Here is a 27,977-nt window from a genome sequence, read left to right as displayed (position 1 = left end):
AAGGCCGGTTGGATTAACCATTTTTTAGCCCATTTTACCTGCCAAATATGTAACTAAAAATTTACCGATCGTGCATGATTGCGAAGACAATATGTCAATCCTACCAGCTGGCCTTTTTACTGCCAAGATCGGACGTTTTATTCGCATGCAAGCTTTTCCGTTGTTCCCAGATTTTAAATTTTTTTATATTTTTTCAGATCAACCCTTTTGTTCCTTTCCGATTTTTCACCACAAAACCCGCATTGAAGGCACAAGGGAATTTTGATCGTCGGTAGGAATTTGGATTCCCTTTTTCTTGAATGCCTATGATGAGCTGATTGAAATTTTGCATGATTTTTTTTTCTTTAAAAAATTAATGTATTCCTTGATTGAAACAAAATAAATAGCGTGATGGGAGTGTATTTGTTTCGGGCGAAAATTAGGGGAAATTTTTGGTTTTTTGATGACATGAGTTTTCTGTATCTTGAAATGAAATATCCCATGTCATAATCTTTCGAACTGTAATGAGATTGGATGCTAGAAAGAGCTGACAATGGCAAGTATTCTGGGCGAGTTTGTGTTGCCTCTGCTGCTTTCGACAGGTATGTGATTTGTATTTTCTTGTCTATGTTTTGATTGTTTGAGAATTTCTTTCTGGCTGGGAGTTGCTCTTGATTGTCTTCTCGACTAATTTTATATTTGGCATCATACAATCATAAAAAAATTACATAGGAATTATGTGAAAAATGGGATTTATGAAAGTTCTCTCTCGAACACCATGTTTTAATCGAAGTCAAGTTCTATTTCTATGTGTGCGAGGGAATTCAAAGCAATATCATGGCTGTAATTATGTATTTAACAAACGGGTTTTGGATTTTCCATTACGCTAGTTTTCGAGTAGTCTTGTTTCTCTTGTTCTTCTTTCTAAGAGCTATGCTATTTTGCAGCCGGGTTGCCGAATTGGAGTTTGGTTTCCTTCATTCATTTGGTGACCTCTCTGATTTTACAGTTCAATATTCCCAAAAGCGGTAAGCACTTATTTTGAATTTTAATTTGATTTAATGTACTTTGTCATGTCATTCTTGTGAGCCTAAGTCATGCATCGACTTTTTTTAGTTGTACACTGTCATTATTTGTTGTACTATTGTATGTTCTGCTGCAAATGCTCAATAATATTAGTGTTAAGTGGCGGTATATTTTCACAAATATTAATCTAATAAATGTTTTGTTTCTGCTGCTCTTTTTTTTATGAAATCATGCAGGATTCAGATTCAGGGGAAGGGTTTTATGTTTATGGTTTGTTCTTATGTATTCAGTTCTTGTGATTCTTCTGCAAGTTATTTTTCTCACTTTATGGGCTATTCCGAATTCACAATGGAGCAGTACAGATGCTTGGTGGTTAAAGCTTTTTGGATTTATGAGGTAGGATATGCTTATTTTGCTTTAATATCTTGCACTATATGTGATAGTTTTGCTTTCTGATTTATCACCATAGAAAGATATTTCCCTGATAACTATGTGTCATGTTAATGGCTTTTAGGTTTCAATCTTGGAGATCTCCAACAGTTGTTTATTTTCTAATTGTGGAATTACTGGTGGGATTTGTTGCTTTTATCGAGATTCACAGGAACAAATTTTGCTTGGTAGCATCTCCATGCTCTGGTTATCTATCATCAGTTATTGAACATATAGGTTTGTGAAATGTGACTATTACCTATGATGCAATAACTATTTATTAATTTTAAAAAATAAGCATCACATATCTTATTCAAGAATTCAATTTTAAAGGCTAAAGCTTGCATGCATTATGTTGGAAGTGTAACTCATCTGAGTAGACAGAACAATCTGAAGTTCTCACAATTCACAAATAACATTTCTTCATGAATACATGCATAATATTCAATAACATATGCGGAGAAAAAGATGTTTTTTTTTTAATTTCAAGGTGTGTGCAAGAGGATTGAGATGAAAAAAAAAATAGATTTGGAATTAATTGTCTAGGATCTATATAGAAGAAGCTCTCTGTTTGAACACAAACACACTCTCTGTGGACAATAATTGAAAATTGACATGATATTTTTCACCGAGGTACGATGAAGAGTCTGATACTGGGGCATATTAATTGAACTCATGCCTAGACTTCTGGGCAGTCAGTTTTACTTGTTCGGCTATCTGGCAGTGGTTGCTCTAAAAAGTTATTCTTCACATTTGGCTATAGTAATTTGCAGCAATCACACCGTTTCATTCTATATTTTCTTCTCTCTGGAAGAAAAAATAAATTCTATATGTTTCCACAGATTTGGGTCGTATTTGACAGAATTTGTTCCAAATTGAAGGTTATCGTCTCAGGCTCGCTTACTAGTGCCTGCTGTTCAGTTGGTCGCGGGGATCAGCAATCCTTCCTGGATTTCTTTACCATTTTTCCTTTGCAGCTATGTTGGGCTCATTGATTGGTCTCTAATGAGCAACTTTTTAGGCCTTTTCAGGTAATTCTTCCTTTGTGGTGTCGTTAGTTTTGTTATCTTTCCACAAGAAAATCTGCCAGAGTGCCCAAAATTTAGTTTTGTTATCTTTCCACGAGAAAATCTGCCAGAGTGCCCTAAATTTAGTTCTATACTTCTATGACATCATTTTTCTGGCTCTTCTATGTGATGTCTCATTGCTAAGGTGGTGGAAGCTTCTGTGGTTGTACTCTGGTTTTAGCATTTGCCTACTTTACGTGTACCAGCTTCCTGTTGGGATCCCAAACATGTTTCACCTAATAGCTGACATTGGTCTATACAAAGTTTCTGCTGATTCTGGCTGGCAAGAAAGTTGTTCCGGCATTTCATTAATGGTGTTTTATTATATGGTATGATTTTTGTCATCTTTGTTTGAACTTTTAGTTTCCATCATGCCTGTGTTTGATTTGAGATTCATTTGGTAGCTTATAGTAAAGAAATTTCACAACTGCGGTTCTGCAATTATCAGGATCAACTTCATCTTCTGTACATTTGCATTTTTCTTAACTCAGCTTTCTATTGTACACAAATCTTTAGTTCAATTTGTTTGTTGATTGTAAGTGCTGTTAAGTGACTCTGAGCCTGGTATCTATCTTGGGCATTTATTGTGGCTCGAAGGAAACAATGTCTCAAAAAGTGTTGGATAACTTTATTCTGGAGATTCTGTTAATATTTGATTTGAGGATCAATTTTTTCCAGACTAAGTCGCTTTCCTTATATATAATTTGCAGTTTTGTACAGTGTTAGTAATGTGCATTATAAAGATAGCCACATGCTAGATTCCAATGGCTGAGACAATAATTTTTCATGTTTGGTTCAAGAAGGGCAACTTAATTGTTCGTTAGCCATTTAGGTAAATTTTTATTGATCTATTGAAGAATGAGTTGATTTTGTAAATTGTGGAATGAAACAAAGGAGGAAACAGACCATAATAAATGATATTGCATTGTTGATTTGTGAACTCCATTTCTTCTTGAAGTGTGTTTTCTATCATTCATTTACTTTGTTTGTTTACTTGTCTCACAAAACCTGTAGCATGATAAATCCAACTCAAATAAAAATGGTTCTACATGAGAAAATATTTTCAGCTAATAACACGTTTGTTGAATCAAGAATTTGGTATATTTTGGTTGTTAACAAATAATATTAGGGTAAAACTGATTTATGAGAAATTGGTACAGTTAAACAAAATTGATTATGCTTCTAAACTGAATAAATAAGTCTAAAGGATTTCAATTTGCCAAACCTCAGTTTACCCAGAATTAGTCTACGTCAAAACACTAAACTGATGTCCACATCAAGCAGTCTGAACAAACTGATCGCAATAGTGTACGAGTCTAGATTGATTGCAACAGTGTACGAATTGCCAGAAAAACATTGACATAGACTAATAACAAGACAACGAACTTTTTTGATTGAACGGATCTATTTCTGAGAGTATAAATAGAGGAAAAATTGAATTCAAGAAAGAATCGATCATTCACTAAATTCAAAATTCTTTGTATATCTGAGAAAAACTGAATTAGTTCAGCACATCTTAAAAGAATTTTATCTAATCATTTAAGGATCATTTCATGTTAAGTTAGTATCATTGTGTATTAATTTGTATAGCAGTTTGCAGACTGTTTATTAATCATTTGAGATACTTGGAGTTTCAATTTGACAGTGTTTAAGACCGAACTGAATCGGAATCTTGCAAACTACCTGTATTATCCATTGTATTTTTGTGCGAACCTTCGCAGAGGAAGAAAGGGTGACGTAGGAGTTTCAGTTCTTCGAACATCCAGAAACATATCTGTTTTTTTACATTTCAGTTTACCCCTTCCCATTCATTCTGTGATTTGTTCTAATATGTCAATCTAGCTTCTTTCCACACTTATATTATAGTAAACTGACATAGACACTCGAGGATATTTAGTTTTGTTCCCAACTCATCTAAACTAATCGAAGAAACTTACATATTATGTTCAGTATTTATTCAATCCCCTTCTAAAAACTCAAACGATAATACAAATGGTATCATAGCATGCTTTATTCTCGATTCTGAACATTTCCAATTAGAATGACTTTATTCAGTAAAATTCTCATCTTTTCTAAGGAAAACTTTGATGACTGAAAAATAAGAATGCAAGCTCATTTAGCTGCTCAAGACGATGACATGTGGTTCATTATTACAAAAGGACCAACGAGGATACTAAAAGCTAATACAACTATAGCCATCTCGAAGGTGCTCTTCAAATGCTTGAAAAACCAAAGAGCGAATGGACCAATGAGGATAAGAATAAGACAAATGTCACAAATCTTGATAATGTGGCAAAAGATATATTGTATAAAACTCTTAAAAAAAACACATTCAGCAAGATCAAAATGTGCAAAACTAGCAAGGAAATTTTGGGAAAAGACGAGTTTAGCTACTAAAATAGATGCTAAAATGTACAACACAACGATTAAATGAAAGTTCTTAAACTTAAAATACTAGAATAATCGAATAACGGAAAACACGCTGCTCGAAAATGCCAAATTCTTCACGTTTCCTTGACTCCAGTTATTTTCTCCTCGCGTGCGGCTGCTCTCCTTTGTTGATAAAAACTGATAGGCCCCTAAAAAACGTGTCCTAGGGTTATTCAAGTAGGTAGCATCAAGAAAGAATGGAAAGAAATTGGTGTAAATGTTTTCCTTATTAATCGCACTGGGGCGGATGGAATTTCCCGCCTCAGCGCAACATGCTCGCAAAAGGGTTGGCAAAAACATCTGCCCTAGCACATCTTGCTCACAAATCCTCTTTGTTTCTCTTCTTGTACGTGCTAAGGTGGACAATTTCCTCCGCCTTAGCGCGTGTGGCTCGAATTTTGGTCCATTTTTCTTCATGTATGTGCCGGGGCGGACATTTCCATCCGCCCTAGCGCGCCTTTCTCAACTTTAGTCCTTGAATCCATCTTTCTTGACCATATTTCTTATAAATTAACTCAAACACATGAAAAACAATTCATATGCATAATATATAATAAAAACAACTAAATATAAATGAAATCTCTCGAAACATGCATGAATGTGACTCAAATTGACACAGTACAAACACGATAAAATGACACACATCATACAACTAAAGAAAAACTCGATTTAGAGGTGGCAGAGGATCAAGAAGCAAGACTTGGGTTCTGACTTAAGCGAAAGAATCATTGAGGCCCATGAGAAAAGCCATCTGTAATCCATTTGAATAAATACATCAATGTTCATGAGTCTATTGCAGCTATACTTCCCATAGTCGGGCCAATAAAAAATATATGACCCATTTTAAATTTAATTAAATAAAAGGGATTTTGACTTTTTTAAATCGAGAAAAGGGAGTTGACTACTGTTAGTTAGGTGAGTTCATTTATTAGGTCATTAATTAGTTACTTAGATTTTACTTTTTTTAAAAAAATATTTTTTTAATTGATATATCGGAACCTTCCCGATTTGAGGTTTTATTTATGCCCGTTATTTTTGTGTTCTTCACGATAAACTAATCAAAAATCACTTGAAAATTTGAAGATTCGTAGAGAAGTAAGCATATACTCGAATGTTGTTCTTACTCGAATGTTATTCAGTTTAGTTCTGGTTGTATTTTGTTAGAATTTTTGTTAGTGGAGTTTGGGTGAGTATTTACAGTCTAGCAACGTGTTGATTGTGTGGGTCAAGTAGGTGGATGGAGTGTGAGTCATACTTTGATAGTATGGGATAGTGTCTAGACCACACATATGGATGGATCGAGGTTCACGTGTGGGTGGAGGTGTGCACAGATTGGTCAAGGTGCACACACCTCGAACCACACGTGGGTCTAGGTGCACCTCGACCCTCGACCCACAGTGGGTCGAGGTGCACTCGACCCAGAGTGGATCGCGGTGTGTGCACCTCGACCCACGTTTCTTGAAACCTCTGGGTGCACGTCACACTTGACTCGACCCAGGTTCGAGCTCTTCACACGTTCATATGTGTGGGTCGAGTGATGTGTTTAGTGATGTGTTGATCGAGGTTGTAAATATGTTGGATGTAATTCATTAACATATTTTTTTAAATAAATAATATTTATGTTTTTGTAGGTTATGCCAACAGTTATTCTGTTTGAGTACAACGGCGAATGGGAAATTAATGAAGATAATATATTTAAATGACGTTCATGGTCGAGTGGTAAGTGGGCAGCTATTCATTTGGATTCTGATATTTGTTCAATGGAATATATAGAAAGTGAGATATACAGAATTATGAATCTAGGTGGTACAGAAAAATTGAAATTAAGTTATCTTCCTGATGTGAAGCATTGCAATATTCGTCCAATTTATATTGAGGATGATAATGATTTGAAAGCATATTATAATTTGGATGTGCAAAAGAAAGACCAGTACTTCACGTAGAATTTGAACTAAGTGTTGTTTCTCTTGATATTGTTGAAAGTGAAAATATCATGTCACCGGATTTAAATTTGACTCATTTGGATGATGAGTATGTTGATGATGAAACAAATATGTACGATCACTATTTTGATAGAACTTTTGTCTCAAATGACCATGGTACCAATAATGATGTATTAGAAGATATAAATACATCAACTGAAAATATGCAAGAGAATGATGTGAGGAGTACATAAAATGATGTGGAGGATATAGATGATATACATGTGGATGATAACGATGTTAACATCCACCACATTGGTGTAGCTCATGATACTGAGACTAATGTTCAAGCTGATATATATTCATTTACCGATGGTTCAAGCTTATTTATTGGTCAAAGATTTTTAAGGAAGACCGAAGTGAAGAAAGTGCTATCCAAAATTGCTTTGAACTCGTCTTTTGAGTTTGAAAGTGTCAAATCTTCTCGAAATATCTATTCGATTCGTTGTGTGAATAAAGGTTGCAGCTGGAGAATTTTGATTTCAAAACACGAGAACTCAACAGATTTTGTGATTCGTACATATTGCAACACACACAATTGTGACTTGACTGGCGTAAAAAGCATCGACAAGCCAGCTCATCTATCGTTTGTGATATGTTGGTAGAGAACTTTCGAGGAAAACAGAAAACACCTCAACCAAAATCTATTATGACAATGATGCGGAATAAGGGGGTTGACATTACCTATTACAAAGCCTTGAAAGGCAAACAACTTGCTCATGATATCTTCACAGGTGATCCTGAAAGAAGTTTTGGTCTTCTACCTTCGTATTTGAAAATGGTCGAGAAAATAAACCCTGGTAGTATAATAGATTTAGTAGTAGATGAGCATAATAGATTCAAGTATTTGTTTTTAGCATATGGCGCATGTGCAAGAGGATATAGATGCATGAGAAAAGTCGTATCTATTGATGGTACATGGATGAAAAGAAAGTACGACGGTACTTTACTTGTGGCCTCAGCACAAGATGGAGATTTTCATCAATATCCTTTGGCTTGGGCTGTTGTTGATGTAGAATCCATTGCTTCGTGGAGTTGGTTTTTGACGAAGCTCTTGGAAGTAGTGGTTGATGAGGAAGAGTTGGTGATTATCTCAGATAGACATCCGGGCATCATTGCCGCAGTTGCCAACGTTTACAAAAATGCACATCATGGTCATTGTATATGGCACTTGTCACAAAATATGAAAATTCGTTGCAAAAAGAAAGGTTGTACCGAAATGTTTATGCGGTTAGTAAAAATTTACAAGCAAACCGACTTTGACTTGGAGTACGAAAAGTTTAAGAAAATATATCCCGATGCTGCAAAGTTTTTGAGTGAAAGTGATTCATTGGATCGACGGACTCGAGCATATTACCCAAGATCTCGGTATAATATTATGACAACTAATGGTGTTGAATCAATAAATGCAAGATTGCGTGAAGAAAGACAACTTCCAATCATTGCACTACTAAATTCTTTGCAGACTTTGACTATATCTTGGTTTTCAAGGTATCGAAATGCATCTATCGCATCAACAACAAATTTCACTCCAACTGTTGAGTCGATTCTACGTGAAAGGTTTAATATTGGTCGAGGATATCAAGTTTATGAGCTGGGCCGTCTTGAGTTTGATGTTCGAAGTGCTATGAATAGTGACATTGTGGATTTCGAATCGAAGAGATGTACCTGTAGAGAATTTGATATTGACAAGATTCCATGTTCACATGCAGTTGCAGCGAGTTATTTTCGTGATATTAATTTATATTCCTTGTGCTCAGAGTATTATTCTGTTATGATATGGTCTTTAGCATATTCTGAGCCAATTTATCCTGTTCTGAATCAGAACGAGTGGCCTCTTGATGATATGTTAGTACTGCCACCTGTGATCAAGAGAAGACGTGGAAGGAAAAAACAAAACAGATTTCCATCCGTAGGAGAATTTGGTAGAAGATAGGATTGAATGATATGTAATTTGTTTGAATTTAAAGACAATCGATTTGATTTTATTAATATGTAATGTGTTTGTGGCGAATTTTTAATTTTGTTCGAGGGTGGTCAGTAGGTCGAGTAATCGGTAGATTTTTAAGTTTGGGTCGCGTCGGGTTGTAAATTGTTTCAATTTTGGGTCGCGTGGGTCGAGTGATAATGTTAGGGGTTTGGTTTATGGTTTTGTTTAGGTTTTAGGGTTTGGGTCGAGTTTGGGTCGCCATGGGTCGAGTGGGTAAGAGATTTTGATTTTTGATCATTTTATAATATATAATTCACTTTATATATGATTAGAATGTAAATATATATAAAAAAATTATTTGTGTAAACATTTTAATATGAGTTATATATTATAATTTAAGTATGTTAGTTAAAAAATTCACAGTAAGTAGAAGAATGTATCTCTTATTCTAACAATTGGGTTGAATTTATACTCGAATAAAATTCTTAACAAATTTTATAATTCCACTAAAATTCTTAACAAATTTTTTATAATAGCAGAGCTAAAAAAATTCATTACATATTCACTTTAATGAATGTATATCGAAGCATATGAAATTAATGTTTATTGTATATAAACATTAACTAATTTTTTAATTTCACTAAAATTATTTAGTAACAAATTTCATTACATATTGACTTTAATATAGAAGCATATGAAATTAATGTTTATTGTACATAAATGAGTCGAGGATATTACGTGCAGATATGTTTCTCGACCTAAACTCGACCCACTCGACCGACCAAATTTGGGTCGCGTGGGTCGAGTGTAATCTCGACCCACAATTTGGTCGAGTCATTGGATAATTAAAAAAAAATATGTGAACAGTACCCACGCACCTGCGCGCACCGTGCGCGCATGTGCCAGTAGCAGGCGCGCACATGCGCGTGGATCGGCGCGTAGTTGCGCGCGCCTGGCGAGAGCCGCCGAGAGATCTCGGCAGGCCCTACCAAGAGCGCTCGGCAGCGTGGGCGCGGGCGCCTGCACGTGTCCCTTCACGTTTTTTTGTGTCTCTTCGGATTTATCTGTTATTTTTTCATGTATTTTTTCATTTCCTTGGCATTGTTTGATGATTTCGTGTCCTTCCGGATTTTGCTGGTATTTTTTCATTTTCTTAGTATTGTTTGATGATTTCATTTTGCATACACATTATATCAAAAACACATTAAGTCATTTTTTCGTATTTTTTCATTTCCTTAGTGATTTCATTTTGCATATACATTTTAAACAATGAAAATTGGTTTCATGTTTCATTGTTTAAAATAGATACCAACACGACCCAATGAATATAATCAATTTTCATTGTTTGAAATAGATTGAGTATATGGATCACATACATTAACTAAAAATCAATATAATGTAACTAAAAATCAATATAATGTATCACGTAAATGTTTTAATCCAATTACCAGAATTTATCCCAAATACAACAACAATAATGCCTAAATTCTTCAATCTTCTCATCGTTAAGTTGATAGGCATTTTCTCTAAACATGGTATAAGCTGCTGCCGCTAAACAGTATACTCCACATTCACCGCTGCAATGAAAAAAACATTAAATACATTGATATACATTTAACAATAATGAAATAATAATTTTTAAAATAAAAAATTTTAACCTGGTCTTTTGAGTAGGAAAATTTTCTAGCCTAACTATACTCCATCTTTCTGAAGCATCAACACCCAACATATGTGGAAGCATAAGAGACAAAGGGTTAACAAGTTTAAGCAATGTCTTGCCCGACCTATCTACGCTGCGGTCTGAATCCATGATTGTGATATTCTTACGGTTAGGCAAAACCTTTAACAAAACCCAATACCCTGGAAGATGAAAGGGTATCAAAATTATTTTGGCTTTGTTCCATGAAATAGCCGACCACTCACTAATATCTGCTCTCACATAGGGCATCAAACATTCTATATTATTCTCTCCGCCCTCATTGAAAACACTCGAAATCAGCTGATGAAAATCGACGTCCATCAATGACACCTCTTGTGACATTAAATGTGAGTACGTCTTTTGTAGTTAGAGCAACCCTCGACAACATTCTTGAATATGCTGAAAGTGATAAAGTGAAATATGTTAATTACTAACTCAACGTAAAAAACAAAAAACAAAATAAGAAAAAACTTACGGTCTCGGTCAGCCAAGAAGCAGGTGTCCCCAATACACGAAACCACGAGCTATCGTAGGACGAACACAGCCCACATATCCTCGTATTTTTCATACAAGAATTAATCTCAGCACTTACTCGTGGCCACGATCTATTGGCGAACATTCTAACTCTTTTCTCAAAAGTCAAAGAAATCATATCATTCATAACAAGATGACGCAGTTCCTCGTCTGTTATAGGATCTTCCTCCACTGTGAACAATCTTAACTTATGGCCCGAAATTTTTTCAAAAGCTCGAGTCAAAGACGGATCGCTCACAAGTCGAATATTTGGATTCACATCATCTACTCTCATAAATGGAATATCTTCAGATCTATGCCTTGATGTCTCGCCTTGATCTGAGAGAATAATACATACAATTTGTCATTTTTCATACTCAAAATTAAAAATCATATAAATATTGATAAAACTTAGCAACATTGACATTCATCGAAGGTAATCTCCCAATTATATCCTTCAAACTCGAGATATCATCATGCATATTTTTCAATTGATTTTTGATATCGGCTTGGTCCTTTAGTATCGTCTCAACTTTATCATCCAAACTTGTGAAACGAAGTTCATACATATCTGCAAGAGATGTATGATCTCTCATGTGAGTCAATGGAGGAGACAATGGAGGAGACGGTGGATTCATGTGTGAAGGACTACGAGATAGCCTGACTTTATCTCGAGATGATCTGGAGTATGTATATGTAAATGGCTGGAGAAACGGTCGATCCTCAGTCTCAGTCTGTACACCCACTTCATCCTCTAGGTCGCCCAATGGATCTTGAGTGCAAACTACTTTGATACCTTGGCAAATTAACTCCGTAATGCGATTGATTATCACATTATTATAATCAACAAAATTTCAAGTCATATAATGTACAGACACCAGCTCCTCCGAGGTGGGAATGAGCATCCCCAAAATATCCTATATCAATCATTAACAATAAACATGAAATTAGTTAACGGTTAAAAAAAATATATTAGATAATAAGAAAAATAAATAAAATGAATTTTTTGTATTTACCTTGTTATATACATTTTTAAATGCTTTGTTCACATCATCCATGGAAGGTGAATGATTTTTACTCTATTTTCTAGTCAACCAATGACACATCCGAGGTATCGGTACATTGGGACCTTTTCGATGTCTGGCGAACACTTCAGCAATTGCTGGAAAATATTCATAGGCCAAAATCTAGCACAGAAAAATAAACACATTATTAGTATGATATAAAATAACAAGGATATTTCATTTAATGAACAATATTTAGTTACTTGTAAAGAATGAATAAATCCACTTATATGGAAGCTGCCGAACCCGCTGAAATCTAGATCATTCCTACGGCGTGCTACCAAATTTTCGTAGCTTCTGAACTTAGTTTCAAGATCTTTTCTATGTCCATAAACTACTTCTTCAAAAGCTATTCTACCCCAGGGATAGTTTATAAAACTATGAAAATTATTTACTAATCTAATCCATTCTAAATCCACGGTATCATTTTTATTTTTTCTTTGTCTCTCTAATACACCTACCACAAACAAAAGACAGGCCAATTTCAACTTCTCAGTGTCTATTTCTTCTCCAAAATCATTATCATATTCATCAATTCTATCTATCAAATCCCCCAAACGTATAGAGTAACTCCCACCAAAATGTCTCTCCCTAAATTCATTTTCTTCGGGTATCATAAGATAAACATTTGAACAATTTAAGTCAGTTAACAAACAATACTCTAATAATGAAAATCGTAAAGGTCGTTTACGATATATCATCCAAAATTCATCACTTCCACTGTCATAACTTTTCCTACTAATCAAAAATCATAACAATTGATTGGAATTGTTATAATCCTTAGCACATAAAATTAAATTACCAAATTGAGTATGCTGCACCAAATATTTTATCTCTTTCTCATTTAAAAATGATACAATCTTCTTACAGATTTCAATGTATCTTGATCCTAAAGTTAATTTGCATTCAAAGAATTCTGCAAAAAAAAAAAAAAAAACAAATACAAAGATTATTAGTAATAAAAATTTAAAATTAAACAGTTTTGCTCATGGTTCGTGATGGGTCGTGAAGCCGTGGATATTCTTCACTACCCATGGCTTCACGACCACGACCCACCCCGGGTCGCGAAGCTATCACCAGGGTGGGTCTCGCGACCCCTGGGTGGGTCGCGAAGCTTCCCCGTGAAGCGCGACCCCTGGTCTCGCGAAGCTTGGGTAAGCAAGCTTCGCGACCGATCACGACACAGGGGTCGCGAAGCACTTCGCGACACATCAGGACCCCTGGGTCGCGAAGCGTGTGGGCCGCGAAGCTTCGCGACCCATCACCAGGGTGGGTCTCGCGACCCCTGGGTGGGTCGCGAAGCTTCCCGTGAAGCGCGACCCCTGGTCTCGCGAAGCTTGGGTAAGCAAGCTTCGCAACCGATCATGACACAGGGGTCGTGAAGCGTGAAGCACTTCATGACTAGGGTGAAGACCCTGGGTCGTGAAGAGCTTTCACCATCCTTCACCCACCCTGGGTCGTGGCGAGATCCAGTAAATTTCATATATCATAATAAATTTCTTACCGATACATGGTTTTTTCGTGAGATTTGTTGCAGAGGAATACCTTCTACACTCATGGTTAATTGTTACCCAATGTACGCAGGATGAAAGGTTGCGAAGATTTTTTGTGAAGAAGGAATGAAATGAGACATAGGGTTGAGTTGAGTTGGGAAAGATGATGGGACGAAAGATGATTGAGTCTTTGTAAGCTTTTTTTTATTTAATTAAATTATAAATTTTATTATATATAAAATTAAAATAAAAATTAAAATACACTAAATGAAAAATTATTTTTTAAACAAATTTAAAACAAAAGATAAAAAAGTAAATAACATTCACTCATTTTTTTTAATAAACACTTCCGTCGCTCCCGTTTTTCTATTTTCCCGTTATATACATGGGATGTAATTGATTTAACTCCTCCCACAGTTCTTGAGCTTGGTGAAGTAAACACTAACCAAATCTTGATCTTGATGAAGAATGATCAAGTCTCTGCGAAGTGGAAAAATTCGAGGCCCATTGTTCTATTGAAATCGATCCCTAAGATCGTTCCAAATTTTTGCGTAGACATAGCGAACAACACGCTGGCTTATATATCCTTGGATACTGAATTTAATAGCCAAGAAATGACTATATTTTTTTACAAGTCCACGTATTTACCAGATTCAAATCCGACTCTGACGGCTTGGGACCAATCCATCGAAGAACCCCAACTTGTTCTTGACAGAAAGGGTTATCTTCATTGCCCGACTTTTAGAGGCAAAATTGTAACTTGTGAGTGGCTGTGAGTCAAGAATAAGCCCTGGATTATCTGAGTGATGTAGAAAATATGGGCTCAAAGGATCATCGAAGGCAGATCGGAATGGAGAATTCTAGGCCGAGGAACTCGTGTTTACCATAGCTAATAACAAATATTGTGACAAATTTCAAAATTTTTGCACGGAGAGGAAGATGATTATATGGGAGAATCTTCAGTCGGAAAGAACTCACCGATCGGAATCGAATCAGTGAAAGAAAAAAGTTGCTCGGAAGTAGTACTGCTGATATCATATTACAGAGAGAAGATGGAAAAATTGAATCCCAAGAATTCGTTCTTATTTATTGAAGAAGAACAATTGATGTATATCGATGTATTTATATATGTGGAAAGTTAACTAACTACCATTTAACTATTGCTAAGCTAATCACAATTAATCACAAATCTTGTTAATAGTCTAATTTAGACAGACCATGTTTTTCATAACGCTGAAGGGATCTAGCTTCATCATTCCCTTTCTCACCCCTTGCTTTCTATCTTCCATCAGAATTATAAGGTTTTCCATGGTTTTCATAGTGTAGAGTTCTTTCCATGTTGTGGATATTGTTATGAAAACACAAAGAATTACCCTCGGATAATTTCTTCAAACTGAAATATGAAATTAACCTGTAATAGGCGAAGCGTTTTAAGTCAAATATCTAAGTGGCAGACCTTTTTTTTTTTGTTTTTTCTTTGTTTTGTGCTTCACTCAAAACTTTTGGTCGACTAAGAAGCCATTATGAAACATAATGCAGGTTTCTTTCATAAAACATGATTTAGAGGAAATGGAATTCATCATGTCAGTGAGGCAAGGCAGCTTGACTGAACAACTTCTTCCCTCAACGAACTCATTTTTTGTTCGTCAGTTGAGGTAACTTTACTGTAGGTGCCGTTGTTTTCCTAGGATGAAATATTTATAGCTTGCAATTAGATGTGAGCACAAACTTTGGTTTTAGTCAATATACTTCAGTGAGGAAGAGGCCACTTTTTTCATTCTTTCATGTGAAAGCAATATATGATGGATGCGATTGTTTTGTCTCACAGAATTTGTTTTTAATGACAATCTATAATTTTAATCATTTCTGTTATGGTTTTCGATTTTCCAACCCATAACATTAGTTCAAAATTTGGTTTGTTGGCACAAGAATTTTTCCCATTTATTTTCTCACATCAGAATTTTGTCTTACAGCCTTTTTACTATGATCAATTTTCCTGTAGGTCAGGCGTAAGACATACCAACATTTTATTACGGGGAACTGTTTTCAGGTTTTTTAGTATTAACTGGTTTACATATGGCTTTCCGGTATGTATTCATAAATTTTATCGCCAAAACTATATCTTTTCACAATTTCTTACTAAATCATGTTTTCGATGGTAAATTGTGAACTTAATGGTCCTGTTTGTTAATGAATTCTAATAACGTACTTTTGTTTATTTTCTTTATATTGTTTGCTTACATGTTAAACTTTCAGTGATAAAATTTACAGATATCCTTGTTTGCCCTTTCATATTGGAGCTTCCATTTTGCAAGTATGTGTGCATTTGGATTACTTGCATATGTTGGGTATATTTTGTATGCTTTTCCATCCTTGTTCCGTATGCATCGGTTGAATGGGTTGCTTCTTGTCTTCATTCTATTGTGGGCTGTGAGCACATATGTTTTCAATGTGGCCTTTGCCCATGTGAACTGGAAACCTGGGAAGGTATTTCCTTGCCTTATTAATTTTAACCAGGGAGATACAGGTCTAAATCCTCTGAGAACCAATGACAATTTTGATTCTTTTTTTCTATACTTAGGATATGGAGATCTGGGAGATGATTGGATTGTGGCATTATCCCATTCCTGGTTTCTTCCTTCTAGCACAGTTCTTTCTCGGAGTTCTTGTAGCTATTGGTAATCTTGTTAACAATTCTATTTTCTTATGCATGTCAAATGAGGAGAGACAATCTTCCAATGAGAATGAAACTGAAGAAGGTAAGTGGCGTGATGTCGTTGAGCCACCAAACTTAAATTCCTACTCTCTAAATAAAATTAGTGTAATGGTGAGCAAAGTCGAATCCACATGGAACATGGGATGATTTCTTTCGAGTAAAAGTGCAAATAAAAGGGGAGATTTTTGGATATGAATTTAATAAAATACTAAACTAAATTTAATATGCAAGAAGAAATAAATAATCAAGATGAATTACTATTCAATTGTATCAATGTTCATCGACTAACATATTATTTATTCATGCAGTTACAAGTAATTAACTTTAGAATTATAGGGATAGCCGCTAAATTGACCAAACCCAGCATCCAGTCAAAACTTATCAATAATTAACTGGGCACGATAGCGTTCCATATTAATTAAAAATAGCATTTTCGTTTTGTAAAAACAGTTAATCCTAAAATCTAACAACCGAGATAGCTGCAATTGATAGATCGAGTTTCGTTGATTTATTTAGATTAAATATGTTATGATAGCACAACACACCTAATCTATCGCTACTTATGTACCAATCGTTCATGACAATTACGGATCACTGAATTCATGGATAGCAGTAGAAAATTATATATCTAATGAAATTGTCAGATTAACCGATATACAACTTTCATATAAATAAATCATAAATCAACAAATACTTGAACAAAACACGAATATTAAATTAAAGTGCAAAAAGCCTCACAGCGATAAATCGAAATAGTAAAAATATCACTTGAATCAAAAATAAAATTTATCCTAAAGGTGTGGAGAGAAGTTGAAAGAAAATCATTGCGCCTTTCTTTTGCTCTTCACGTGAGTTGTTGGAGAAGGAGAATGAGAGAAAATTCATTGTGCCGCCTCCCTTTTTGAACGTGAATAGTGTAGGCATTGGGCCAAGGAGAGGAGTCCATTAATCTCTTAATTAACCCTAAATCTTAAAATATAAAATAATAGATAATATTTTATTTAGAGTTTTCCTCAAAGAATTTCCACTAAACCAGACACCATAATTAATTCTTTCAAATCTTGCATAATCTTCACAAAATCAGATTTTTCATTTCTTGCAATTTTAGGCAGCTGAAACATAATCACAAGACGTGGCCACGCCTTGTTCCAGGACCTCTTCTGGTTTGACCATTCTCTTTCAACACTCTATCTTGGAAACTTCAAATGTGATAAACATCAAATTTTTAACTCAAATTTGCTCCAAGATCGTAGAAGTTCCTCCTACAATAAAATTACACAAAAATGTATCAATTAAACATATCGGATGTTGGAATAATGGGAAATATGAAAATAAAAATACTAACTATTACGAGCCTATTAAAATCTCCCACACCTAAACGATGCTTGTCCTCAAGCATAAAATAGAACAACTCATTATCTCAATTTTTCGTCCTCCTTCCGCTTCTTCTACTCACCCAAAAATTTTTCATGCAACAAGACATTTTAATTTCTTAGCATCTCACAAAATAACATCATGAACAATCACTGCAATCAAAATGTGTAGAAATTAAAATGCATGGGATTTAACAACTCCTCACAAGATTCGCTCATTTCACTCATTAGTGTCTAGGATATATATCAACAAGCTCTCATGTCAAATGCATTGAAAATTTTTACCATAGGCTTGCAAATATATCACATCCTTCCACTAAATGAATGAATTAAAATACACAAACAAAAAGGGCTATAAATGGGTTGTAACGTGGCTAGGGGGTAAGGTAGGATAAAAGAAAATAATGAGCTATGGAATTGGAGAAACCATATCAAACTTTTCTCACAAAAAGAAAAATGTAAAGGGCCAAAAACTCCTTGCTTGAAAATTTGCGGAAAATTTAAAATTTTCTTTTTAAAAGAACTTAAGTGGCCTCATTCATAAAATCACTGGTGAAACAAGTTCAATATTTTAAAATATTGCAGCGGAAGAAAATAAAGTTTGCCAAAAATCACAATTTAAAAATATCCAACGACTGATAAAATGTTTGCGGAATAAAATAACAACTGCTGCTCTGAGGTCCTCGGGTGCCACTACTGCCGACCCAAGCTGGCTCACTGGTCCCCGCCCTCGGCCCTGGCCTCATCAGTACCTACAACAATCAAGTCTAGTGAGCCTAAAGACTCAGCATGCATATATCGCAGGTAACGAGTAAAAATCTGAATTAAAATATGCATGAGTTAACATATCCTGTCCTGAGGCATGCTGAAAATAATCTGTACTGAGCAATTATAATACGTGCATAACTGAACTGATAATCACAGAAAAAAAAATGTTTGCTCCTTGGAGCCTGTACTGAAATAACTGGTAAAATTTTCTGTTGAGATTATGTTTTACGCCTGTGGCCACTGCACTAAGCTGAACTGATCGGTAACTGGCTACCGGGGAGGCTGAAACTGAACTGAGCTGGCCGGTCACTGGCGACCGGGTGGTACCATACTGAACTGATCGGTCACTGGCGACCGTATAAAATAACACTCCCACATAGTGAATGAACCACAAGCCATATCGCATAAATCTCAAAAAAATATCATTTTCTGTTTTCATGCACGTAATATAATTAACTGACGTAATGAAAAATCCTGTAATTTTACCAACTGGATTGGATTGGATCGTCCCCAGGCTCGCTGCAACCTAACTGTGCCATAAAAAATATGCAATAGCTTAAATTCTCGTACGACCTCAAAAATGATCCGAATCACGAACGGTCGAAAACATGACCTTCCCAACTCAATGAGGCACTGTCCAGTCCAAGGCCATGGGCTAAAAGCCGACCGAGGACTCGAACGAGCCTCTGAACCGACACAGCAACTTGCTGTAATTTCCAGCAGCTGCGCAACTACAAGACTTGCGTTGGTTTCGAGACTATCGGCCATTAGGGGCGTGAACCACCGACCAGAGACTCTTACCAACATCCCAAGGAATGATTTGAACCATGGCTAAGGGCCCTAGGCCAGCCACAATCCGCGTCACACCATAACTCAACCGAAACTCCAACCGACTGAACCAATGAAGAAGCCGAATGGGGAAGGGGCTGTTCTTGTTGATTATTTAAAAACCGATGAGCCATGGACCAAGCCACCAAAAGGGCGACTTAGTCACGTCTTAGACATGCTAGGGAAGTGGTCCAACCATGGCTAAGAGCCCTTAGGGCAGCCAAGATCAGATCCAACCCCTTGACATAAAAACTGAAATTTCGAACACCAATCTGCGCCTATGGGAAACTTGCTGTCATTTCGGTTTTCCAGCAAGCATGGGGGCTGAATGAATGGGCCAACATGGTCCTAATGCATCCTATTACGTGTCTAGGAGTCGCCTTGGGAGCCTGGAGTCGAACCAATCACTTGAAACTCACAAACCAAGAAAAACGTGAAGCTTGCCAAGGAATATCAAAAATTCTGCATGTGTTGTTTCAAAATGTTTTGACATGTATCTCGGTTTTTGCTTGATAAAACATGATCATATACTGAAAAATAATTGATAATATGACTTGATTGAGGTTTGAAAGAAATCTAGACATGCCTGGTTTCGTTTCGAAAGAAGACGAACGAAACGACGACGACGCGGCACGGAGGAGGTGGAGCGCTTCTCTTGTTTCTTGCTCTCGATTTTTCTTCCCTTGCTTCCTACTGAATTCCCACGGTTTTCCTCTCTCAAAAACACTCTGAATTTCGTGACTAAGGGAGAGGGAATGATGGTTAGGAGAGTGAGGGGGATAGGTGCAAGATATAAGGAAAGATATCAAGACTAAGTCTCCTAAATTTGAATTTTGAATTATGGTTTGATATCAAATGAGTTGATGGATGCTTCTAGGAGGTAGTGGCCGATTTTTGCTTATTTTCTAGTCTAGGATATGTCCATTAATTAATTAAATTGTGCTCCCCAAAAATCCTAGAATTATCCTACTAATTACATGCAAAGAATTGGTCAAAGTTGATGAGTTGGCAAATGAATCTTCTAGCAATTAAGGGTGGCCGAAAATGCATGATAAATGGTAGGGGGAAATTGATTATCTAGTAAATTAATAACCCTTAAAAAAACTTTACTAATCCTTTAATTAATTTGGTGAGCTAACCCCTTAATTATGCAACTTAAATGAGCTTATTTTCTACTCACCTCAAGTAACTTAAATTAAATCCTCAAAACATCCTTACTAACTTAAATGAACTTACTTGCTAGCTAAATTAACTTCTGGAAATATTTTCTGGATCTTAAATTCTATCTCAAAACTCCAACGCCGGTCCGGCCTCACTGAAATAACTGAAATGCTAAAAATCAAACTACTGAACTGAAATAATGAATAATTAACTTTAAATAAATGCATTTAAAATAATCATGCAATGAAGTCAATTAAATTTAAAAATCTAGAATTATGCATGGCTTATACGTCTACTGATTTACGGGTTCTACAAAAAATGTATCCAAAAACTCTTATATCTCATTATAACAATCAAGAGCATTTTTTTTTTCCGGCTCTTTTTTTTTCTTTCTCACTTCGTCTACTTCTCTTCTTTCTCTTTCTTTTTTTTCCTTTTTTTCCTTTTTTGTTTTTTGTTTTTTTTGTAGACGGCGACTATGAGGTTTCGAGATTGACTAAATCCCAACAATTCACACTATTTTGGATTGCGTGATGCTATTTGTGAAAAGTTTATATGATTCTCCAATTCAAGGTTCAAAAAAAGGGATAACCAACAAAAAGGATTTATCACGGCTTATAATGTGGTTATTTTTATCCAAAGAAAAAAGGCTGAGGCTCAAACTTGGTTCACTAGGGGTCTATGAATCAGGGTAGGCTCAAAGAATGGCTCAGATGATGCGAAAGAAAATGGTTTGAACTTAATGCCCTTATCATTTTGTCTATTCACCTAATCCACCACAAAGTGTTGACAAAGACATGTATAACAATGCAAGTTTTAGAAAAATTAACTATGCAATGACAACACACAATCAAAGAAAATGGAGCATGATCATGATTGATCATAGGCTCAAAGCTCACCAAAGAAAAAAATAGCAATTGTGTTAAATCCCACACACTTGTCCTCTCTAACAATCATCAAGAGCAACTTATTCATAATGCAAAAGTGAGAATGCAAAAACATTTGCACGCAAAGAAAATATCATTTTTTTTATTCGCATCGGAGGCAATCAGGGTTCAGAAGAAAGAGATAACAAATTAACTAGGTGCTTGGAACTAACAACGTCACTATTTATTTTTTAACCCAAAATGTTGAAAAAATAAATCAAAATACTAAAAATTAAAATAAAAAAAATTTCAAAAATCCCACAGTCAAGTAAAACTTCTCACAATCAAATCAAAAACTCCCATACTTAAACTTGACATTGTCCTCAATGACAAAAAATAGATGCTCAACTAAAATGATAAAATAGTAGGGAAAGTTAGAGAACTCCCCTGAAAACTGGTGAGCATCGTAGAGGAACATCATCTACTGCTGTGGTGGGGGAAACGGTGGTTCGCGACGGCGCTGGGGTTGCAGACGGAGGAGAGTTGAAGAAGTAGGCGTTGAGTGGCTGGGGGACTTTGGATAGAGGCGATGGAGGCGGCTGTGAGATAGAGAAAAAATATAGGTTAAATTTTATTTTTTTTAAAAAAAATTAAATCAGTAGAGGTGTTTCAACAAGACGTGGCCACGCCTTGTGCGAAAACCTCTACTGGAACAAAATAAAAAAACAAGAACTAAAATTCAGTAGAGGTGTTTCAACAAGGCGTGGCCACGCCTTGTGCGAAAACCTCTACTGGAACAAAATAAAAAAAAAACAAGAACTAAAATTTGGGTTGCCTCCCAAAAGCGCTTGATTTTTTAGTCGTCGGCTTGACCCTCAAAAGCACTCATTCAAAGAGCGGCTGACGCCCAAAGTACGTGTCATATGACACCTTATATGGGTCTTGGTTACATGTTCCCTCAAGTTTGGCTTGATGTATGCAATGTAAGCTCGTCTCCTCAACAAAACGTGACTTTAAATAATAGGAATGAGATGAGACTATCATCGTTGGCTTTTGAAGAACAAAATCTGTTGAAATTGGCAATGGAGAAAGACAAGGATCTCCTAGATGTATGTATGATAATATTATCGACGAGCTCAAATCGATAGTCTCAGGAGCTTGTTCATCATCAACTTAATTGGTGCCTCATCTTCGTTTGATATTTCTTCCAAAACTTCTTCTGACTGAAGCTCAACAGTTTCCTCATTCAATGTCATGCGCTTGTTTACCATATCATTCAATCGACTTATTATTCTTTCAAGACTATACCCCTCATCTTCTTGATGCTCGAAAGGTTGGTCTGTAAAATCATATTGGCTAATTCTTGGAGTGTATTGGTGGCTCCAACTCTGCAGCGAAGGATCCCAATACTGATGGTAGTCAAATTCGGCCATATCATTTAGCAAATATATCACACCGTCTTCCTGTCGACTAATTAGTAGACTACCAGTTGTCAGTGCCCCATTAAATACCCATCTTCGTGTAACTGCATTCAAACCTTTAAGGAAAAGTCGAAGAAGAACATAGTTAGAAAAATCATGATTCCTGAATGTTGTTACTAAATTATTGAATCTCTCCCATGCTGCATAGAATGACTCTTCGGTTTGTTGGGTAAAACTTGTGAATACTTGTCGATGAAACATCTCGAAGTATTTCACAACAAAAAGTTCTCAAATTCTTCTTTTCTTGATGAATCACCTGTACAAGAAGAATGAGACATAAAAAAATAGCAAAACTCGAAAAAAAACTAACCTTGCTCCGTTCCCTGGCAACGGCGCCAAAATTTGGTGTGCTGTCGTTGAGTCACCAAACTTAAATTCCTACTCTCTAAATAAAATTAGTGTAATGGTGAGCAGGGTCGAATCCACAAGGAACGGGGGATGATTTCTTTCGAGTAAAAGTGCAAATAAAAGAGGGGATTTTAGGATATGAATTTAATAAAATACTAAACTAAATTTAACATGCAAGAAGAAATAACTAATAAAGATGAATAACTAATGAAATGTAAATTAATATTACCAAGCTCGATTCAAGGGATTTCTACTATTCAATTGTATCACTGTTCATCGACTAACATATTATTTATTCATGCAGTTACAAGTAATTAACCTTAGAATTATAGGGATAGCCGCTAAAATCCTTGCGTTTTCCTAATTTAATTGACCAAACCCAGCATCCAGTCAAAACTTATCAATAATTAACTGGGAACGATAGCGTTCCATATTAATTAAAAATAACATTTTCGTTTTGTAAAAACAGTTAATCCTAAAATTTAACAACCGAGATAGCTGCAATTGACAGATCGAGTTTCGTTGATTTATTTAGATTAAATATGTTATGATAGCACAACACACCTAATCTATCGCTACTCATGTACCAATAGTTCATGACAATTACGGATCACTGAATTCATGGATAGCAGTAGAAAATTATATATCGAATTAAATTGTCTGATTAACTGAGATACAACTTTCATATAAATAAATCATAAATCAACAAATACTTGAACAAATCACGAATATCAAATTAAAGTGCAAAAAGCCTCACAGCGATAAATCGAAATAGTAAAAATATCACTTGAATAAAAAATAAAACTTAGCCTAAAGGTGTGGAGAGAAGTTGAAAGAAAATCCTTGCGCCTTTCTTTTGCTCTTCACGTGAGTTGTTGGAGAAGGAGAATGAGAGAAAATTCATTGTGCCGCCTCCCTTTTTGAACGTGAATAGTGTAGGCATTGGGCCAAGGAGAGGAGCCCATTAATCTCTTAATTAACCCTAAATCTTAAAATATAAAATAATAGATAATATCTTATCTAGAGTTTTCCTCCAAGAATTTTCACTAAACCAGACACCATAATTAATTCTTTCAAATCTTGTAGAATCTTCACAAAATCAGATTTTTCACTTCTTGTAATTTTAGGCAGCTGAAACATAATCACAAGACCTGGCCACGCCTAGTTCCAGGACCTCTTCTGGTTTGACCATTCTCTTTCAACACTCTATCTTGGAAACATCAAATGTGATAAATATCAACTTTTTAACTCAAATTTGCTCCAAGATCGTTGAAGTTCCTCCTACAATAAAATTACACAAAAATGCATCAATTAAACGTATCGGAGGTTGGAATAATGGGAAATATGAAAATAAAAATATTAACTATTACGAGCCTATCAGTAAGGATTCTGATATTTGAGTCACCAATTTTAAATTCACTTGCTATAAAGCTATAAAATACTCGTGTTCTCTTCTTTGTCATGTCTTGAAAATCTTGTTCTAGATGAATTTGGCTGCTTTTCTTGGTTGATCCTTTCCTAAGTTATTTCTTAACCTTTTCTTTTGTTGCAACAACACATAAAGAGACTATATCAAGTCACTTTTATATGAGTGAAGTGTTAGTTGCTTGACTGTCAATTGGTTGAGCTAGTTTTATAAGATTAGAATAAAAAAGTTTTACTTATAGCATGTTTCTTGTATGTAAATGTATATGTTAGCTTATATTATTTCATTAGTTGTTTGGAATGCTTCATGTTTCTTTGCTCTGCTTCGGGTCTTGCCTTTTTAACTTGTCACAACTTAATAAAAACAGAACAAAAGCTTCCTTTTGATACTTGTTATGAAGAATAACATCTCATTTTAATCATTGTGTACTATCATCTGGAATCCAGTTCTTTATAATATGAATTTCCTTGCTGTCTAGGTTTATATTAGTTATTCTTTCATTGTTCCGATGATTGTTCTACTATATATTTTTGTTCCAGTGAATGTGTCATTTCAGTTTGACCCTGAATATTTTGGTACTACACATATTGTTATGCAGTAAAAAAAGATGCCGAAGTCTTGATAGTGGCTACGGTTGCTTGGGGGCTGCGTAAATGTTCTCGGCCTATTATGATGTTGCTGATGTTTCTCATCGCAATGAAGCAAGGTTTCATCCATGCTGTTTATGGTATGTCAAAGTCTAATGTATGGATTCTTATCAGATCAGCTTTGATAAGTGGTTATCTGGCTCCGCCTCTATATTCTAATAGGCATTGAATTCTATTCTATTTTGTAGTGATTTTCTTCTTTGTGTATCTTTTGAGCCATAACATCAATAAAGGGATTCGCCAATCCTTGATTCTTCTATGTGAGGCACATTTTGCGATTTTATACATTCTTCAGTTGAATTTGGTCTCAAGAAAATTGGAGCGAAAAGGCTCAATAAATGTGGAAGTGCTATCACAGTTAGGTGAGGGTTTATTGATATTAACTTGTTTACTTGTTAAAATAATCATTTCATACAATCTGGTATATCAGGCATTATTTCCTCCAAGTGTCTTATGATTTTTGTTTATTAACTTGGATCTAAACTCATGTAGGGTTTCTTGAAAGTGATAGTTCTCGGGACTTCCTGCAAATTGCTCTGCTTGCATGCTTTTGTGCGATCCATAACCATGGCTTTGAAATGTTGTTCTCATTTTCTGCTATTGTTCGACACACGCCTTGTCATCCAATTGGATTTAGCATTCTGAGAGCTGGTTTGAATAAATCGGTGCTTTTATCAATCTATGCTTCTTCCAACATCAGAGACGACTGTGAGAATTCTTCAGATGGTACTGTAGCATTAGCCAATGATAATCTGTTGTTAGTTTATCTGCCTAACTTGGATGAGTTGGATCATATTTGGGCTACAAGTTAATTCAAATAATTCATGAACTAGCACATAATAGAGGAATTGCAAAATACTCATGAAGAATTCTCTTCTTAAATTGATACAGCAATTTGTTATTTCTGGCTTTGTTTCTCTTCTAAGAAGAAATAGATAATTGATGATGATTGTTGTTTAGACATTATGAATATATTCTGTCCTCACTTATTATTTGTTTACATTAACCAGCCTAACCCATTTTCCATCTTCCAGAGAGAAAGGTAGCTCTGTATCTCGGTGCAGTCGAGAAGAAGTTTTTATCCATGTACAGATCATTTGGAACTTACATTTCTTTTCTCACCATTCTTCTAGCGGCATATACTGTAAGGCCTAATAATACATCATTTGGGTACATTTTTCTGCTTCTTGTCTGGATCATTGGAAGACAGCTTGTTGAGAAGACAAAAAGTCGTCTATGGTTTCCACTCAAAGTTTATGTGATTTCAATTTTCATTTTTATATATATATTAAGCATTTTCCCAACTGTTGAGACATGGGTCTCCACTAAAGTTGATCTTAACATATCCCTTGGTTATGATACTGAAGCCCCTTTGTTACGAAATCTTTGGGAGTCTCTAGCAATTATGATTGTCATGCAACTTTATAGCTATGAAAGAAGACGAAGCAAAAATATAAAACCGGAAGATCCTAATCCATTGCAATCAGGGATACTGGCATTCACCAAACGTTTTATGATCTGGCATGGTCAAAAGATTTTGCATATCGCACTATTCTATGCTTCACTGTCTCCGATAAGTGCCTTTGGTTTCTTGTATCTTATTGGTCTTGTCTTCTGTTCTACTTTGCCTAAAGCTTCGAGAATCCCATCCAAACTATTCTTAATCTACACAGGATTTCTGGTGGAAGCTGAATATATCTATCAGATGTGGGGTAAACAGGCTAGAATGTTTCCTGGACAAAAGCATTATGATTGGTCTCTCCTTTTGGGTTTACAGGTGTATAGACCAAGTTTTGAGGGCCTAGAAGCAGGCTTGAGGGCCAATTTTGGTGATTGCTGCATGTACCCTTCAGTATAATTGATGTGATCCGAGAGAAATGAGTGAGCAGGGTCGGGTGCTCCACCGGATCTGCTATCAAAATGATGAAGGAAATAAGAGCAATGTAGATATCTGAACCAGAAACTTCTTTCCCGGGCGGAGAGGATTTCCTGCACTCAAGAAGGTAACCATGTGAATGGGCGCCGAAGGGGTGTCCGGCGTGGCCACTTCGATGCTTAAGTCAGTGAATGATTCAAGCCAAGAACCAATGTAACCAAGTGATGATTGTGATATTGGTGTGAATGAATGAATGTAAATGTAAAGGGAGAACCTGATATTTATAGTAGGAGAAGTAATGATGACCTCGTTCTCCGTGATACCTACTAATTATAGTAGGACGGCTGAGCACACCCTATATTCTGACATGTCAAATCTCATACTTGTCACATCCAGCCCATCTGATTTTGTCAACCCATCGGACTGGTATCAGAGATGGGACAGTCGCCCACATCCTATTCTGCTAGTATACTCGAGTGCGGTGCTCATATCGAGGTGGCCCGGGTAAAAAGTTCCCCGGAGTTTGAACGAGAGCCCGGGCGTCCGGTGGCCCGGGGAGGAGACGTCCCGGGCATTCACCTGCCCGGCTCCTGATGAACCCTTCCTGCCGACTTGTCCTGATTCTGGCCATCCATTCAATATCCTGGGTCGTCCATGCCCCGGGCACAAGAATCGTCCATGACTCGGGCACAACCCGGGCTATCCCGAGGGTATCATCAATGCCTCCTTAAATAGTCGGGCTAGAGTCATACTCGCTGTCCCGATTAGTCTTGTGTGCCCGATCATGGAAAATATTTAGTTTCTGTAAAAGCATCGGGGGCTTCATGTATCCCAGAGATGGGATCAGGTGTCGGGAACTTACGTCTCCCGGGCTT

The 27,977-nt window shown here is 36.0% G+C and overlaps 1 protein-coding gene and 1 long non-coding RNA gene across 2 annotated transcripts; one reads left to right on the top strand and one right to left on the bottom strand.

The window, feature by feature from the left end:
• Positions 1-27,084, top strand: LOC142531699 (piezo-type mechanosensitive ion channel homolog). Its single transcript, XM_075637926.1, has 15 exons — positions 1-271; positions 521-581; positions 927-1,007; positions 1,242-1,401; positions 1,520-1,671; positions 2,316-2,465; positions 2,647-2,830; positions 15,152-15,267; positions 15,615-15,699; positions 15,884-16,099; positions 16,194-16,371; positions 25,178-25,306; positions 25,415-25,588; positions 25,719-25,952; positions 26,261-27,084. The coding sequence occupies exons 6-15, from the start codon at positions 2,440-2,442 to the stop codon at positions 27,082-27,084; spliced, it is 2,166 nt and encodes a 721-aa protein (XP_075494041.1). The 5' UTR covers positions 1-271; positions 521-581; positions 927-1,007; positions 1,242-1,401; positions 1,520-1,671; positions 2,316-2,439.
• Positions 10,166-11,642, bottom strand: LOC142531486 (uncharacterized). The gene is made up of 2 exons (XR_012816306.1): positions 10,502-11,642; positions 10,166-10,420 (listed from the first exon to the last, which is right to left on the bottom strand). It is a non-coding gene; the product is annotated as an uncharacterized LOC142531486 (long non-coding RNA).
• Positions 27,085-27,977: the final 893 nt, after the last annotated feature.

The sequence above is a fragment of the Primulina tabacum genome, chromosome 17 (genome assembly GCF_025594145.1).
Source record: "Primulina tabacum isolate GXHZ01 chromosome 17, ASM2559414v2, whole genome shotgun sequence".
Lineage (NCBI taxonomy): Eukaryota > Viridiplantae > Streptophyta > Magnoliopsida > Lamiales > Gesneriaceae > Primulina > Primulina tabacum.
Note: the sequence above shows the minus strand (reverse complement) of the source record. Positions and strands in the feature narration are given on the sequence as shown.

Coding starts and splice junctions, on each gene's coding strand:
- LOC142531699 (XM_075637926.1), top strand. CDS start 2,440: ATGAGCAACTTTTTAGGCCTTTTCAG. Junction 16,372..25,177: donor TGAGAATGAAACTGAAGAAG/GTAAGTGGCGTG, acceptor ATTGTTATGCAG/TAAAAAAAGATGCCGAAGTC. Junction 25,307..25,414: donor TTTCATCCATGCTGTTTATG/GTATGTCAAAGT, acceptor TCTATTTTGTAG/TGATTTTCTTCTTTGTGTAT.